The sequence below is a fragment of the Hemicordylus capensis genome, chromosome 3 (assembly GCF_027244095.1).
Source record: "Hemicordylus capensis ecotype Gifberg chromosome 3, rHemCap1.1.pri, whole genome shotgun sequence".
Taxonomy (NCBI): Eukaryota; Metazoa; Chordata; class Lepidosauria; order Squamata; family Cordylidae; genus Hemicordylus; species Hemicordylus capensis.
Genome location: NC_069659.1, coordinates 36,733,173 through 36,751,322, shown reverse-complemented (window position 1 = coordinate 36,751,322; position 18,150 = coordinate 36,733,173). Strand labels below are relative to the sequence as shown.

At 43.6% G+C, this 18,150-nt stretch overlaps 1 protein-coding gene across 3 annotated transcripts in view; it reads right to left on the bottom strand.

The window, feature by feature from the left end:
• Nucleotides 1–10,914, bottom strand: part of NUP58 (nucleoporin 58) — a 49,427-nt gene extending 38,513 nt beyond the window's left edge. Inside the window, exons 1-5 of one of the 3 annotated variants that reach the window (XM_053304331.1) lie at nucleotides 10,572–10,914; nucleotides 6,352–6,485; nucleotides 1,967–2,002; nucleotides 886–1,035; nucleotides 47–181 (exon numbers count right to left, since the gene is read on the bottom strand). In XM_053304331.1, the coding sequence (XP_053160306.1) occupies nucleotides 47–181; nucleotides 886–1,035; nucleotides 1,967–2,002; nucleotides 6,352–6,485; nucleotides 10,572–10,684 (568 nt within the window). In that variant the 5' untranslated portion in view covers nucleotides 10,685–10,914. The remainder of the gene's footprint in view (nucleotides 1–46; nucleotides 182–885; nucleotides 1,036–1,966; nucleotides 2,003–6,351; nucleotides 6,486–10,571) is intronic. The other 2 variants (XM_053304332.1, XM_053304330.1) reach the window with 2 other exon arrangements.
• Between the last annotated feature and the right edge of the window lie 7,236 nt (nucleotides 10,915–18,150).

Genomic DNA, 18,150 nt, shown 5'->3' with positions numbered 1-18,150 from the left:
GTACTTCCGATTGTTGGTCCTAAATTTTCTAGTTGATGAACGTCACCTGTTGCAGCTGTGCTTGCATTCTGGAAAAGCGTCCCTCCCAAACCAGCCAAGGCTCCTCCCAAAGAAAGGCCCGTGGATACAGATGTGGTTGGGGCAGCTGTGCCTCCCAAGTTTAATGTAAAGCCAGAAGACCCTGCATTTGAAGCAAAGATTAAGATGTAGAATATAGACACACAACTCAAATGTTATGTTACCAACAGCCATGCCACTACCTGCAAAATAATCTATTCCTTTTGAATTCAGTTATAAGCATTAAAGTAGCAACTGCCACAAATTCTCCCTGAGGCTCCCTTTGTTCCACTTATTCACTGAACCAAGCCCTTATTGCCTGATTGCTAAGGTCATCATGGCTCCCTGCGCATAATGGATGGGCTCCAGCTCTTCATCCCTGTTGTAGGGCAGCGAAGGGGATTTTAACAGCAACCAAGGAAGAGCTTACTTGTTCTGCTCTTTATCAAGTACAGAAAGCCACATTTAGCTGCTCTTAACTCGAGATTGGCTTTATCCTGAACCACGTTCTCATGTTAGTGATCGAGCGAATTCCTGAGAGCAGCAGCATTAAAAGATTGTAAGTGCAAGCATACAGTATCAGTCATGATACACCATAAATACACACATTACTATTAGCCATGTTCAGTTTAGCAACAAAGACACTGTGTCCACTCAAACATTTATGTGAAATTGTCATTATCAGAATGGTATTGATGCATCTGTATCATTCGTTGTTGATAAAGCATGAGCAGTTTTAGAAATAGTTATGCTTATGCACCCATGAACACATGGAAAGGCTAGAATGGAAAGGAGGGTAGTCTGGATACAAAATGATTACTGATTTACCTGCTGCAGGAGTTGACGTGAGGGCAGAAGAAAGAGAGAGGCCAGTGGAGGTAGAAGTGATAGGCAAAGCAAATGGTGTGGCTGATCCTGCAGGCTTGTTGAATGCTAAACTAAAGCCAGTGGTAGGGGCAGAAGTAGTAGCAGGCGTGCCTGTAAAAGAACAATTTAATTTCATTCTTATTTTGATGTCTGTTCTCACCCACCGAAACTGGACATGTCTGAGAAAACTGAAACACTGAATTCTATTGAATTTCACTCTAGATCTGCATATTGCTTATGAAATCCGAGAAAGAATGGAGCTAAGCTATCTCTTTATAACATGTGTTAACCACTTTTCAATTAAAAATGACCGACATGGTGAATAAAACTTAAAAGCAACTAAGACAGAGAAACAGTAAAACTATTAGGAATAGAGAACCATCAGCCACAAGAGATAGTCAAGTTCCTCATACCTTAAAAGCATGTTAGAATAAAGACCCTCCACTCACGCAGATTCATTTGGCAGGGACCAGGGACAGTGTCTTTTCAGTTATGGTCCCTCAGCTTTGGGATGCTCTCCCAAAGAAGGTTCACCTGGTTCTCGCTCTCAAAATTTAAAGGATTTTAGAAGGCCTTTCTCTGTAGAAGCTTTTTAGTGTTTTAACCTCCTGCCCGTATCTGCTGGATTTTAAATTTGCTTTTAACTGGGGATCTAGGTTTTAGCCAGTTTCTAGCCTGTTTGCTTATGCAAACTCTTACTGCTTTTGTTGCCTGTTTGCCTTTTCATTTTCTTGTGTGTTGCCTGAGTAGCATTGTATTGGAGAGGCAGTATATAGGCATTTTAAATAAAGACGTTACCTGCTTCCAAACTCTACTGGACGTCCCTTGGAAGTTGCTTTTCCATAGCTATGATGACCATTCAGAAGGCCTAGCCTGGGCAGCGACAGATTGCTTATTTCTACTACAAAACCCAAATCATTGCTCAGATGATGTGGGTTTCACCCAGCATTCCCTACCTCTTATCCAAAATCAAAGCCATCATGTGAGAATATCAACTCTTTTCAAGAAAGAGGAAAACCGACATTGAATAGACAGCACTTACCTAGTGCTAATCCTGTAGCAATGGTTGTTGCTGTTCCTGTAAAAGTAGTACAAAATAAAACTGAGTTTAAACCACACTTGCACTGCCAATTGTCTTAAATGTGTATCACTGCCTACCTAGCAGTGCATGGAAATCTTCAAGTAGCCCTTCAGAATACCATATAATGCGAGGTGTGCTTAAAAAAAATTATGATTAATTCACTTATTTATACCGCCTCACCCAGACGGCTCTAGGCAGTTCACAATAAAAACAGATAAAAACTAATAACTCATTAAAACAAAATTAAAACCAAGTTAAAATTGTTTCAGTACTCACTAAAGGCCAGGCTAAAAATATATCTTCTTGCGCTCTTTTAAAGGCTGCTAAAACTCTTAAGTCTCTCATATCATGGTCCTCTGTAGTGTCCTGGGCCCTGATTTAGTACGTGGTGCCTGGGCCCGTAGGAGGGCCTTCTCTGTGGCAACCCCTCTTCCTTGGAACACTCCCCCCCGACTTGTTCAGCCCCCTCCCTGGTTGCTTTTAAGGCCCTTCTTAAGACACCTGTTTCGCCAGGCGTTTGCCCTTTAATAATCCCCCCCCTTTCTTTTCTTTTTTTAATTGATTGCTGTTGGTATTGCTGTTCACTGCCTAGAGTCTTTGGAGGAGACGGTATATAAGAAGTTTCAATAAATAAATAAATATCCATAGGGAACCCATTCCAGTGCCCAGGAGCAGCTACAGAGAAGGCCCAATCCTGAGTTGCTGCCAGGTCAGCTGGCGGCAGCCAAAAATGGACCTCTCCTGATTACTATAAAGTGCAGTGTGGATCATTCTGAAGAAGGCACTCTCCTAGATAACCTGGTCTTAAGCCATATAGGGCTTTAAAGGTAATTGCTAGCACTTTGTATTTTGTCCAGAAACATATCGGCAGCCAATGCAGCTATTTTAAAACAGGCATAATATGGTCTCTCTGAGAAACCCCAGAGACCAATCTGGCTGCTGCATTTTGAACTAACTGATGTTTCCTAACAACATACAAAGGCAGCCACATGTACAGCACATTGCAGTATTCAAGCCTAGAAGTTACCAGTGAATGTACCACAGTTTTGAGAACATTACTCTCAAGGAACAGACACAGCCAAAGTTGAAAGAAAGCACTCCTGGCCAAAGCCTCCACCTGAGACACCAGGGTGAGGTCTGGATCCAGTAGTACTCCTAAGCTATGTACCTGTTCCTTTAGGGGGAATGCAACCTCATCCAGAACAGGAAGGTCTATCACATCCCTCGAATTATGACCCCTCACTACAAATACCTCTGGATTCAACTTCAATTTATTATCCCTCATCCATCCCATTACTGCCTGAAGGCAGGCATTTAGGGGAGCTATGCCATTTCCTGATGATGATGTTCAGAAACTTCAGTTTGGAAACTTCAGCTCCATGGAGAAATAGATTTGGGTGCCATCAGCATACTGATAACACCTTGCTCCAAATCCCCTGATGATCTCACCCAGCAATTTCACGTAGATGTTAAAAAGCATCAGGGATAGGACAGAGCCCTGAGGCTCTCGTTTCACAGACAAACTATCCCCGAGTGTTATTTATCTATCATATACGGCCCAAAACTTATGTGTCTGGGCGGTTTACAACAAAAAATAACAAAACAATTAAAACATTAGTTAAAACAAATAAACAACAGAGAAATTAAAACATTGGTTAAAATAAATGACAGCAAAAAGTTAAAACATTACAATAGGTAAAGCCTGGGTGAGCAGATGTGTCTTTAAATATTTTTTTAAAATTGTCAGATACCATCTGAAATCTGCCTGAGAGACAGGAACAGAACCACTGCAACACAGTATTCCCTGTTTCCAAATACCTCTAGACAATTCAGAAGGATACCATGGTTGATGGTACTGAAAACCACAGAGATCCAAAAGAACCAGCAAAGTCACACTGTCGATTCCTTGGTATAGACCAGGCCTGCTCAACTTAGGCCCCCCAACTGTTTTTGGACTACAGTTCCCATAATTCTCAGCCACAGCAGCCAATAGCCAGGGATTATGGGAATTGTAAGTCAACATCTGCAGGAGGGCCGAAGTTGAGCAGGCCTGGTATAGACCATCCATCAGGCCGACCAAGGCTATTTCAACCCCACAGCCCGCTCTAAAGCCAGTAAGAAATTAGTCTAGAAGACTAGATGATCGGTATCCTTCAAAACTACCTGGAGTTGATTAGCCACCACCTATCACCTTGCCCAACCAAGAGAGGTTGGAGACTGATAATTATCCATCACTGAGGCTCTAGGGCACGCTTCTTAAGTAAAAATCACATAATTGCCTCCTTCAAACATGGAGGCATCCTGCCCTCCCCCAGTGAGGCATTTATGAAATCAACTAGGCCAACTCTAACAGGCTCCCCACTAGATGATATAAGCTATGTTGGGCATGGCTCCAAGGACGGGTGGTAGGTCGAGCACCTCCAAGAAGTGGATATTCCAATATTTAAAGATTCCTTAAGATGAGTAAGTCCTCAGTACAGCACAATGGTGGCTAACAAATCCCAAGCATGAGATAGCATGCACTAAGGGGCATATGTAGCCACCTGTACCTGTGCCTCTAGTCTTCTAAGCTACAGGGCAGAAAGCAGCATGGACGTGACCAGTGTTCCCTCTAACAGCGATTCCCAGATTATGTTGACTACAACTCCCAGAATACCCAGCAGCAGTAGCTTTTGCTTTGGGATTATGAGACTTGTAGTCAATAACATCTGGGAATTCCTGTTAGAGGGAACACTGGACCTGACTACCAGGCCAGGCCCTCCTGCTCTTATTAAGTCAGGTCACAAACCCCTGCTGCCCGTACACCATTTCACAACATCACAGTTGAATCTGCAGTACTATTGCAACATTTCAATTCAAGCAAGGTATTCAGCACAGAGGGTATAACACAGGGTATAGATGAGCAATAACTAATTATTATTATTATTTTGGTTCACCTATATCAGGGGGGAAATGAATTTAATGCAATGGTTAGCTATGCAAATACTATAGAAACACTTCCAGATATACTGATGAAAATTGATTAGTTTCTAATTAGGTTTGTAAGATTCAGTAAATTAGTAGCATTCCACTTAGGACCTGGTTACTTTAAGAACCACTTGTGTCCATATGAGCCTACCCAGGCCTTGTTCTCTGGGTCGTCTTTGATACAAATTCACTTGGTGACTACCAGAGACAGGGCTTTCTTGGTGGCAGCAACTAGGGATGTGCCCGGAACCGCTTCTCCGCATTTTGGAGGTGGCGGGGGTGCTCCCTTAAGGGCGGGGGAGGGGGCACTTACCCCTCCAGCAACATTTCACCCGCCAGCGCTCCGTTGTATCAAAGCCCCTCAGGGCAGGAGAGTACCTCCCTGCCGCCCTGTTGCCGTCCTCGGCCGGAAGTACCAGGCACGTGTGCGTGCATGGCAGACAGGCACGCACGTGACAATTGCATGCATGCACACCTGGTACTTCCAGCCACTTCCGGCCGAGGATGACAACGGGGCGGCAGGGAGGTACGCTGCTGCCCCGAGGGGCTTTGATACAATGGAGCACCGGCAGGGGGAATGCGGCGGGAGGGGTAAGTGCGCCCTCTCCCACCCTTAAGGGAGCACCCGTGCCACCTCCGAAATCCGAAACGGCCCCGCTGGCCAAAATGTTTCGGAGGCTGCTATAATGGCCTCCGAAATGTTTCGGGCCCATCCTTAGCAGCAACTTTATCTCTGGAGCCCCCTCCCTGAGACTGTCTGAAAAGCCCCTATGCTTACAGCTTTCAAAAGGGTGGTAAGACTCTGCTAGTCTGCAATGGCTTTAATTGCTGATTTTAGCTGGTGATCAGACTGGCTGCTGTTTTATTAGGTTGTATCCTAAAAAAAAATCAGGATACCACATCTAGCATCATCCCCAATGGCTATTGCTGGTCTCTTCTTTGTGTGTGTATGTGTGTTTTAGACTGTGTGCCCCTTTGGGACAGGGAACTACCTCTTCATCCTTTCTATTACGTACACTGCTTTGAGATCTTTTGTATTTAAAAAAATATATAAAATTAAACAGATCTCAATGGTTTCAATGGTGCGTTATGACTGACTTTCTTAGGAAACAACTCACTATTTTTATTGTTCTGATATTAATGCCATTGGTTTATTGACAGTTGCTTTGGGAGGACTTATCCTAAAGCGTATTATGTTAATATTTCAAATATTACTTAAAAATGTAATACTTCACAGTACTGCTCTGTGAAGTTATCAAATGCCAATTCATGTTATGTTACCTTTCCTTTTTTCTATTACTTCCCATCACTAATTCACATCAGTTATCAGTTCAATGTGCTCATTCTGACAGAGTAGAAATGAAGTAAGCATATCTTACCTGTATTAGTCCCTCCTAATGTAAAACCAGTGGTAGGTTTTGAGCTAAATAAGCTGGTTCCAAAGCCTACAGAAGGAGCTGTACTTGTGGTAGCTGTTGAACCCAATGCCCCAAAGGCAAGCCCTCCTGTTGAGCTGAATTACAAGACAAATTTATTTTATTTTATACTACCTTTGATTAAAAAAAATTTCAAGGTGGTTTACAAAACATTTAACACAATATAAAACTATAAAATCGGAAAGAAAAATACACATCTAATTAAAAGTTTAAAATACACAATAGGACCATAAAATACAGAGGAGCAGCAGCAGCAACAAAAAACACCACTCATCTACAGCGTGGGTAAAAAGCCACGATTTAATTTGCTTTCTAGAAACCGTGATGGAGACTTAGGAGTGGATGCCCACCAGGAGAGCATTCCAAAGTCTGAACCAGCCCTGTGCTGTGTGCACAAGAGCCAAGCCTCCCCCATTGCTGGCACACAGAGCAGAGTGATGACCTTGTCAAGTAGGAAGAAACGCTTGGGAGGCGGTGGTCCCTCAGGTATGCAGGGCTCAAACCATTAAGGGCCTTAAAGGTCAAAGCAGCACCTTGAATTGGACCCAGAAACAAATTGGCAGCCAAAGTCACTCTATCAGTATTCTGATAATATCAGTTAAATATAACTCTCACATATTCAGTTGTTCTTCCATATCTTGGGCTATTTCTACAAAGCAGTTTGAAAGCCAGGATTAAAATTCATCTAAATGCACCTAACAAATATTTTTCTATCAAAACCTGGAAGCCAAGGTTTCAAATCACCCCCCATGGGGGAGGGGCTTCCCAAGTTTTTGGGTTTTGATTCTGCTATTGGATTTACATATACATTTAGTAATCTTACATGGCATGTTACTATCATCCCTGTTTTTGAGGGACTTACACAGTAATTCCCAAAGACATTCGACAAGTTGAAATCAAAGAAAACCCACTAAATTTAACGAGCTTTCAAGTAATGTTGCTCTATAGAGACCACAGAAGTCTTAATTTTCAGTTTCAAGAGTATATCCCAGAGATACACAGTGATAACCCATTTTCCACATCCTAAGACCCATTAAGTAGCTTTTAGAAGTTGAAACTGAACACATACTAACTGAACCACAAGAAAAGAGGCATCAATAATTGTAACATGATGCATTCACTCATACAGGTCCCCTATTCCTACAGTCCTTGTTTATTTGCCATCCTCTGCACTCTACAGATTTACTCTAAACAGGACTTTAAAGTTACATTTTGCTGTTGGAACTTCAATGATGACATAAAAAGCTTTCAGATCTTTATTACAGCATACTTAACCACTAATTACAGAAAACTCATACAGTGCTTCAGACATGGGATATTTTAGTGTTGGAATATTCTTATCAGCATGTCTAAATGACTTATGATAGTAAAATATGTGGATGAGCTTTAGGTTAACCTACAACAACCAAATGAAAGGTTGCTCATATGAAATAGCTCTTGCAAGCTATTTTTCTCACCAAGACCTTCAAAGTTTATTTGAAAATGTTTCACCTTACATGACACATATTGTAACACCAATGTGGTTCATTAAAAGGCAAGGCACAGATAAACAAGTTGTGTACTGAGTCCATTATAGAATAGTATGTTTCTCATAATCTTCTTTTCCCATCATGCCTCTTATTTTTAAAAAGCAGTCAAAAGCAGTGTAAATAAAGGTGGTCTCTACTGGTCAAGGCTGAAAAGATTATGGTTTCCTTATGTCTTCTCAAAGTTCTAGTACTTGTGTTTGGAGATGTATGATATATAGTCAGATCCCACTAACCCAAGCATTGATTTGAAATACCTATTCCAAAATTATATTCAAACAAACTGTTGCAACATTGAGCAAGGCAAGGGACAAGAGAGAAGAGAAGATTCAGTTCAACAGCTTAACAGCAAAATGTTGTAGTGAATTTGAGGTTATGATGTGAATCATTAGCCTAGCAAAAGAGTAGGCCAGCTAACAATAACTGGCTAATAGGCAGAAGATATTTCTAAATGCTACATTCTGCAGAACTTCGGGTCAGGTCAAGGGCCGTCAAGGGCCTCCTTCACCTGATCGGAGGGTGTAAGGTAACACATCCTCCCCCACTGCCCCCAGGTGTGTTCTTGTTATGGTGGGGGAAGGAGATGACCATTCGACAGTGACTCGGACACTGTGGCTGGAGAGGACAGGAATTGTGTAGTTCAACAACAGCTGGAGGGCTGAAGTTGTCCAGCCCTGGTGAAAAGAAAGAGCAATTTCTTTCAGGCTAGATGTGAAACAGGGAAGCTATTCTCACGAGCAGCAAAAGCCAGGCTAGGGAAGCCCAGCCCAGTTTTTGCTGCTCATGAGAACTGCCAGGAGCCACGTGGCTCCCAGCAGCAGTGTGTGGCTCCCACACCCAAACACCGGGTTAACTGACTGTGTGTCTGCCGCAGCTGCTTGCAACCACGGCAGACACACTTGGGGGGAGGGGGGCTCCCAGTAATGCACCACGCACTTGCATGGTGCATTATTGGGGTCCCAGTGGGCGGGGCACCACGCGGCAGCACTTCCCTGTGCCCGGCCCCCAGAGTGACCGGGCGACCTGCAGGAGAGCCGCCGCTCTTGTGGGCAGGCGATCCTCCTGCCCAGCGGATGTCCTTCTGATCGTCTGCAGGGAGGTAAGTCCTTCCACGTTTCCTATCACAAAAGAGAGTAGCCCTTCTCACCAATCGTGAGAAGGGCTTTAGGGACAGACACTGTTTTGGAGAATCTGGAAAAAAGAAGCTAAGCAGGGAGCTGAACCACCTCAGTGTACAGCATACACCTTAGTTTGCTCTCTGGGGATGCAAGATATCCTGTTGCTGTCTTGTTAGAGTGTTCTGTTATTTCAGCTCCATCTAATGTTCAACTTGTATATTTGTAAATAAACCAAGTACTATGACAAAACTATGTGCCTTCTTCACAGGAAGCCAGAATACAAGTAGCACTGCATCCCTGGAACTCCTCACTGTTTGGAGAAGTGAGAAACAAGCACAAAACAATAAAAAAGCATCACAAAGCATCTAAATCAATCATCTTCAGTATACACTCCGAAACTACAATCCGTATGTATCTCATTGCAAAGCTCTTTCACTGTCTGGAATCCCCTAACCACTGCAGAGAAAACAATTTTAGCAGCTGATATATGAAGCTCTTTTAGAGTTGTAATTTATTTATTTTTAAGTACAATCCAAGAGAACCACCCAACACAAATAATGAACAATAAGCTAATTCAAAATGTCTCTTGCAAAGGAGACTAGTCCACAAGAGACCTATGCTCTTTTCTTTGGAAAGTGCTTCCTTCTGATTGACTGAAGTGTCTTGTTTCATTTTTTTTTAATTCAGTGCCTTATTCGCCATGGTTCTTTATCTGGCAGTTTTCAATAGCTAAAACTCCTGTATGGAGATCCTCCTTTGTGCCCCTGCACTGTCTGAGGTATGGCAGATGTCCACAAACGATAGGGCCTTATTTGTGGCACCCTATGTATAGAACAGCCTGGCCTCCTCACTGCTCACCTTCATAAGGGTAGTGAAAACTATAGCATTTTGTTGAGCTGTCCTCTAGATCACTGGAATCTGTTTTTATCCTATTGTATATGCAGCGTATATTAGGGCATATATAAGCAATATATTATAATGGCCTATAACCATTGTGGCAGGGGATAATGGGATTTGTAGTCCAACATCTGGAGACCCAAATTACAGAGTCCCTGTATTTGTGTATTGTTATTTTGACACAGCGCTACATTACATGCCCCTCTGGCAGAAAAGCAGGATATAAACTGAAGACACAAACACGTGCTGGGTTCTATTACTTATGCCAGGGGGGTTCCCAACCTGTGGAACCAAGTGAACTACACTTTCCATCATCCCCAGCTACTGTGCCTGGGGACGATGGGAGTTATAGTTCAGCAACAGCTGGAGGACCCCAGGTTGGGAACCCAACTTATGCTGCTGCTGCTGCCTGTTTGATAGTTTCCGATTGCTACCCACCACCCACGCCTCTGCAGGCCGCCGCTTTCTGCGGAGAATGCGCCCAGCACAAAGCCAGAAATAAGAGAAGCGGGAGCTGCCCAGGGGCTCCTCTAGCAGCAGCGCCGAGCTGGGCTTCCAGCTGCGCCCAGCCGCTTCGGCCTGGAGAGAGGCTCGTTCATAGCTACCACCACTCTCCGCTTACCTGGGGGTGGCTCCGAACGAGAAGCCCCCTCCGCCGCCGCCCCCTCCGGTTCCAGCGGCAGCCGCCGTGGCCGAAGCCAGAGTCCCTGCTCCGAAGGAGAACCCCGCCGACATGGCGGCGGCCAGCCAGGGGGAGCCCTCAGGCGCGGGGACTCAGAGCCGCCGGAGCTACCCAGGGAGACCCTCCTGCTGCCGCCAAGCCCCCGGGCTCCGGCCCCAGCAAGCCTCCCCGGCGGAAACTTCAAACAGCAGCGGGACTGAAGCGCTCGAATCGCGCCGCCGCCAGTGACCGGGAAGGAAATGTCGTCGCCCATGCCTGCGCGTGCGCATTGCTGCGCTGCATCATGGGATAGCGGCGGACTGCTAAGGAGTCGGGCTCGTCGGGCCTAGTAGTGTAGGCCAGGCTGCCGCGGCAGAAAGGAAAGCAGTGCCCCATTGTCGGATGGCTTGGAGTTCAGGATAGCCCGCTTAGTGCTTCTCAAGCACAAGGTGAAGGATCATGGAGCATAGGTCTAGCCAGTAGTCAGGTGGCTATAGATCACCTCCAGCCTCAGAGGCAGGATGCCTCTGGATACCAGTTACAGGGCATGCCCTCAGGCTCAGCTCTTCCCCCGTGGGCTTCCCAGGGGTATCTGCTGGGCCACTGTGGGGGAAAGGATGCTGGAGTAGATAGCCCTTGGCCCTGGTCCAGCAGGGCTGTCCTTAAGGCTGACAAATACCAGAGGGATATAGACGTGATGCAGAGCAATCCTATGTAGGTTTACTTGGAAGTAATTCCTGTTGTGCTCAGTGGGGCTTACTCCCAGGTAGGTGTGCATGGAGTGGCAGTTTCAGTGTGGTATAAGTTTTAGCAGACTCAAGCCCATTTTGCATGATGCATGCATGAAATATTACTCTTAGCTGGCAGGTTTTGTTTGTGGTGGCTGTTAAGCTACTTTCCACCTTTAAGAATGGATTTTTGTTTTTAATGTTTTAAAGTGGGCTGCTGGTTAGCCTTAAAATGGGAAGGAAGGAGATGGTACACGTACAAGGATATGGAGGGAAAATGCAAACAGTAGCACCAAAAGACCATAACATGCAAGAACTATGTGACTTTTCTGTAGGAAGTTTAAATGTCAAAAATATGTATATACTGTATTTCAACAAAAATAAGTTATCCAAGCAGTTTACAGAGCAGAAGGTATGAGAAAGTGGTTTCCTGTCCCCAAAGAATGCACAGTCTTAAAAGATGCAAATACAACACCAACAGCCACCACTGAAGGGATGCTATGTTGGGATTAATAGGGATAGTTGCTTTCACCCTGCTAAATATGAGAACACACACTTAAGGTGCCTCTTTGGCCAGTTAGCAGAGGTTATGGCTTTTGGGCCCACTGTTTACTCTTCTCTTTCTCTCTCAAACACACACTAATACTTCATGCATCTTAATTAAGATTAAGAAGGCTCTAGCCCACAAAAACTTAAACCACATTAAAGCTGTAATCTGGGAGTAAGCCTCCACTGGACACACATGATTGTGCTCTACATCTGTTAGTCTAGGTTTCACAGGACACTTTTTTGTGTAGCAAAAAGGCTGATTCCTCTGCAGGAAGAGAAAGGAAAGAACGTGCAACTTGATCTCACATAGTTTACTGGGGCCATTGAGACTGAACATAGCTTCATCATATGCATGGTTACTCATAAGTGAACCTATTACATATTACATGTTCCTATTACACATTACATATAATATTAATAATGTAATATTACATATTACATGTTCCGATTACATATTATTACATATACATATACTGAGTCAGGCCATTGGTCTATCTAACTCAGTATTGTCTACACAGGCTGGCAGCAGCTTCTCCAAGGTTGCAGGCAGAAATCTCTCTCAGCCCTGTCTTGGAGGTGCCAGGGAGGGAACTTGGAACCTTTTGCTCTTCCCAGAGCAGCTCCATCCCCTGAGGGGAATCTCTTACAGTGCTCATACTTGTAGTCTCCCATTCATATGCAACCAGGGCAGACCCTGCTTAGCTAAGGGGACAAGTCATGCTTGCTACCACAAGACCAGCTCTCCTCTCCAACAGTAATACAGGAGGGGTTGACCATTGCCTCCTCCCATGCAGTATGAGATTATGCCTTTCAGCATCTTCCTATATTGCTGCTGCCCGATATAGCAGTAGCAGGGATTTCAACCGGCAACCTTCTGCTTGTTAGTCAAGCATTTCCCAGCTGTGCCACTTAAGGTGACATGCAAAGGACTTACTCCCAAGTAAGTACACAGGTAGCTTATACCTAATTATGATTACTCAGAAGTTCTGAGTTAAATGAACTTTGTTCTTTTGTATTTGCAGCTTTGCTTGAGTATAAGCTCCTTTGAGCTCAGGGGGACTTACTTTTGAGTAACCATGCTCATGTGCATACTTGTGTTCATTACTTAGGAATAAGTCACATTGCACACATTAAGAATTATTTTGGATTAACTAGGCCTAGGGTGGAACTGTGTAAATTCCCAGTGAACTTGACCTTTTTTTATCTTAGTAAATGTGCATGAGATTACACTCTTAGGACACACATTGACTAGGGAGCAAGTGCCAATGACTGAGATCTGCTTCTCAGAGGACATGTTTAGAATTGGACTAATACTCCAAGTAGGTGTGGATAGGACTGCAACTTTTTTTGCCCAAGACTCCTGTGGTTTAACAGCTACATATCAGGCTGAGCTTCAGATGGCAGCATAGTGCTAGGAAATTCCTTCTTGTCATACAACTGTTAAAATGTACATACTCCCTTCTAGAAGTGCCTAGAAAGAGGAAGTCCCTATAAAGTGAGGGTGGGGACAATTAAAAGTACAACATGGACAGAAGGAAAAAGCTGAGCTGTCCTGCCCCACTGTATTTGTCTCTGAAATATATTCCTAAAAAGCACTTCCCCCGGGCAAAGGGTTATGCTAGAAAAATAGTGCAAAAACAGCTTCCAAAAGAAGCACAGGTGAGCAGAAGTTACCAAATCTTCCCTTCAACCCAAGCTATGCTGTGTAAATTACTCTCAACAACTCAGCTTTATGGAGATTTAACAACAGCCCCAGTTCAGTAGATGAGTCTGCTGCCACCATGCCTTGTTTGACCCTTTAAAACTAGAGACGGAATTAGAGGCCCAGGACCATATACAATCCAGATGCTTTACAAAAGGCCCCCTGCATTGCCTGATCCCACTACACATGTACACACTGGTGTACAATTCAGACTCTCCGAAGTGAAGCATAGGTGAAGTGTTTTTCTAACATCCTCTCACACACAGTGTCTTCATAAGAGTGTGTCCTTGTTATGAACCTCAGCTGTTCCTATTACTGTTTTGCCATGGTCTGATGACTAATGCAAATAAAATCTAATCATTCTTAAGCAGGAGCCAAGCTAATAGCAGCTGAGGTGCTTCAAGAAAGGACTTTATCAAAACGCCTACTGCTGTTCGCATTGTAGAGAGAGTTAAAGAGCCCTTCAGATGTGTCTCTGCTCATGTAGGAATGAGTTTGTGGGTGGCGCTAATGTTGCTGGCCCTTGCTCAATTGAAAATATGCCTGTCATTGAGAATTAGTTGCTGAGTGGAGCCAAATGCATTTCCTGGCACATTGAATATGAATGCCAAACAATTGCTGGGACATTGATCAGAACACAAATGCAATACATAACCAAAGGGAGTCAGCTTTTCAGTGAATGAACCAGCAATAATGCTAATTCAGATCTTGAAGAAAGGTTATTTATCAATAATTATCAAAAACATGGCCAATAATGAAGGGTTATTCATTTGCTGGACTTTTAACCATAGTCTGCAACATTTGGTAGAGGAAATAAAGATTTAAGTGTACAATTAGATATCAGATTAGTTTATGACACTTATTTTGAAGACTTCCATAAGTTGCCTTACACGGAGTCAGTCAAACTATGGTCCATCTAACTCAGTATTGTCTTCTCTGACTGGCAGCAGCTCTCTCAATATTTCAGACAGGAATCTTCCCCATTCCCAGCCCTATCTGGAGATGTCAGGGATTGAACTTGAAATCTTCTGCATGCAAAGCAGATGCTCTACCACTATTGCCCCATCCCCACAAATTTCTAAAAGTGTGGCCTCTTCTACCCACGCTGCACAGGCTTGTCTGGGAGATGAACCCAGAATATCTCACCCCCAGAATGGCAATCATGCCTCTAAACCAACAAGCCCTTGTTCCGCTGACTATAGTTGCCATGGCCAGAGTGTCCTCCCCTCACTTTCACAGTCCCAACTGGCAATTGGAGCAGAGTTCTTTCTGGCAAGGAATGTGAAAGCAAACTCTCTGCAGCTGTTTGCTCTCTGGCTGATAGCTGAAGACAGGCTAGACTTCCCCTACCATGGTGCTCTTCCTGGAAGGGAGGAAATGCAACCTCCCAATGACCCTTGCTCTTCGGACCAGTGTCCTTCCCCACACCTCTTCAGTCCCTCGGCACTGCTTATATTTGCTTTCTTAACACATTTCACCAAATAGCAACACCCTTTATTTCTGCTCATCTGATGATTGTTCTATAGAAATAGAAATCAGACTACTAACTTAAAACAAATACTCATTGCATGCTGAAAGGCAGCATCTCATACTGTGTGGGAGATGGCAATGGCAAACCCCTCCTGTATTCTACCAAAGACACCACAGGGCTCCATGACTGCCAGGAGTCGACACCGAATCGACTGCACACTTTACCCTTACTAGTACAGTAATATGAACCATTTCAACAAGGTAGCTAGGAGTAACATACAGCCTCATTTAGCCACATCTTTATACTTTCCCTACATGTTTGTTATGCTTTTTGGTCCTACATAGAAACACTTCATTATAGATGGAAATATGTGTTGGAGATGGAGTTCCAGTGCATTGACATTTTGCACCAACTATCCTAATGACCACCTGGGGCAATGGGAGCAGAGGTAGCTAGTGAGGGTCTCCTTACCTGTCCCTGCTTTCCTCTGCTCTATGACTCCTCAGGTACTTCCTATAGTGAGTCAGACCTCTTCCTTTCCTCCAAGAGAGAACGAAACATCTCTCTCTCTCCCTACCTATTCATTATGTAGCTGATAGATAAGATATGTTTTTTCTATCTCAAATGTACTTCACCAATAAATCAATTTAGTTTAGACTCTACAGTGATCTCAATGCATGTTACTTAAATAGCTGCAACCACTAAACTCTGCACTCTAACTGGAGTGGTAGCTTGGTGCTTTGCAAAATAATCACAAACCCCAATAGTATGAAATGTGTGCATACATAATTTGCCTACTTTCCAAAGAGCATAATTTGCCTTTCTCCCTGCCCCCCATTAAAAATTAGGGGTGGGGGTGGTTAACTAGTCTATGTTATAACATTACTTTCTGTACAGTGGGAAAGTAGAGATAGTAGAGATTTCCCCATAATGCTGAGGAAAGTTGATAGAAAGAGAAGAGGACGACCAGCAGCAAGCTGGATGGACTCGATTATGACAGCAATGAATGCACCACTGGGAAACCTTAGAGGCCAAGTTGAAGACAGATCATCCTGGAGAGATTATATCTATGTGGTTGCTAAGAGTCGACACTGACTTGATGGCACTTAACCAATCAATCAATCAAATCTCTACTGTGAGATAGGAACATAGGAAGCTGCCTTCTACTGAGTCAGACCTTTGGTCCATCTAGCTCAATACTGTCTTCACAGACTGGCAGTGGCTTCTCCAAGGTTGCAGGCAGGAGTCTCTCTCAGACCTATCTTGGAGAAGCCAGGGAGGGAACTTGGAACCTTCTGCATGCAGATACTCTTCTTAGAGTGGCCCCATCCCCTAAGACCTAAGTGGAATATCTGACAGTCCCCACATGTAGTCGCCCATTCAGATGCAAACCAGGGTGGAAACTGCTTAGCAAAGGGGACAATGTATGCCTGCTACCACAAGGCCAGATCTCCTCCCATAATATATAAGTATTATATAAAGAAATAACTTAAAAAATACTCATATATGCTAGGGGCTTTAAAAAATTTGGCAACCTGATCATGAATGTAATCTCCTTTTTACATATATCAAGCCTTGACACAAATAGTACCCCAGCCACAAATACGTAGTGTAGCTTCTTACCTGACTACATTGTTGTTTTTCGAGCCAGTCCTCCAGAGAAGCCCCAGATTAGTGAGGTTGTTCTTTCTTGACATGGTTGCTCATGTAGCACTTCCTATTCTACAAGGAAGAGATCTCCCTTATTCTACAAGCAGTTCCATCTGCCTAGAAGTTCAGGTTGAACTGTAAAAAATTGAAACAAAAAATGCAAACTGTTTTGCTTACCCCTTGTTTAGCTAACTGGCATGTCAAATGGCCATGTATCCTAGGTGCCATTATTAGAAATGCCCTTCTTGATTGGCCAGGTGAATCATGATGTCACAAGTATTCCAGTTTACCAGTTTCAGCAAACAATGTCATCGCCAGGATTCACAAACCAATGCTACATGCTGCAAAAGAGAGAGTTCCTCCATATTTTATAAACCAGAGTGTACATACTTATAACTGTATGTTATGAACCACCCAGGGACTTTTTTGTATGGGGCGGTATATAAACGGAATAAATAAATAAACAAACAAACAAATAAAGTTAGCTATTTCTTTCACTAGCTCAGTGCAGACAGCTCCCAAATAATGTTGGCACAGAACAGGTAGGTCGTTGCAACAACCCTATGTATACTTTTTTTGGAATTTATTATTATTAATCTCCAATGTCGCAATCATTGGAGCATCTGCCATCATGGGGAGGGCTCTGCCCTCTTCAGACAAGCCCCAAAATAACTGAGAGTGGCAGGGTGCATGTGTGAGTGATGCAGGGGCAGGATTTCCTCTCCCTCTGCCCTACTGTACACAGCTATATGGGATGAAGTTATAACATCTGAAGAGGGCTGGTCACCATTTTAAAAGGCACCTTTTTGCCCAGTTAGCAGGGGCTCTAAGTTAGTCCCATTCAGGTATATACAGATGGATATAAAGGAAAAATAATTGTAAATAATGGGGTCAAAAGGCTATGGAATGCAAGAGGTACAGACTGATATCCCTATGTCAAGCTAGGCAAAACATATTGTCATTTTTATTACTGCATCTAAAATGTTCTAGACCATCAATTAAAAGGGACTCCAGCCGTCAGACTTCCAATTAGATAGACACAACAAAAAAGGAAAAAAGAGATGTATGCTACACAAGGACATGTATACAAAATAAGCACAGTGACCATTTGTGAAAGTTGGTCATGACAACTTTCCTAGTTTTTTGCCTCTGCTAGGCTTGCCAACATTCCACCACCCAAATAAGGGACAGAGGCAGGGAGTATGCAGGAGTAATTGGGAGCCTGAGTGCAGTATGTGTTTTTACCACTTTCAGCTTAAGCTACAGTATAAGTTAGAACTTAGATTGCTTCTCCTGTGCTTATTGAATGAACCATGGTTAGCCAAACTGGGTGTGATGTCATGTTGTTTTCTAGAAAGAGAAGCCTTGTTAGCTAGTAAAAATAGGTTTCACACATGAGCACTTACAGTCATTGCCTGCATGATTTTCATGATCTCAATA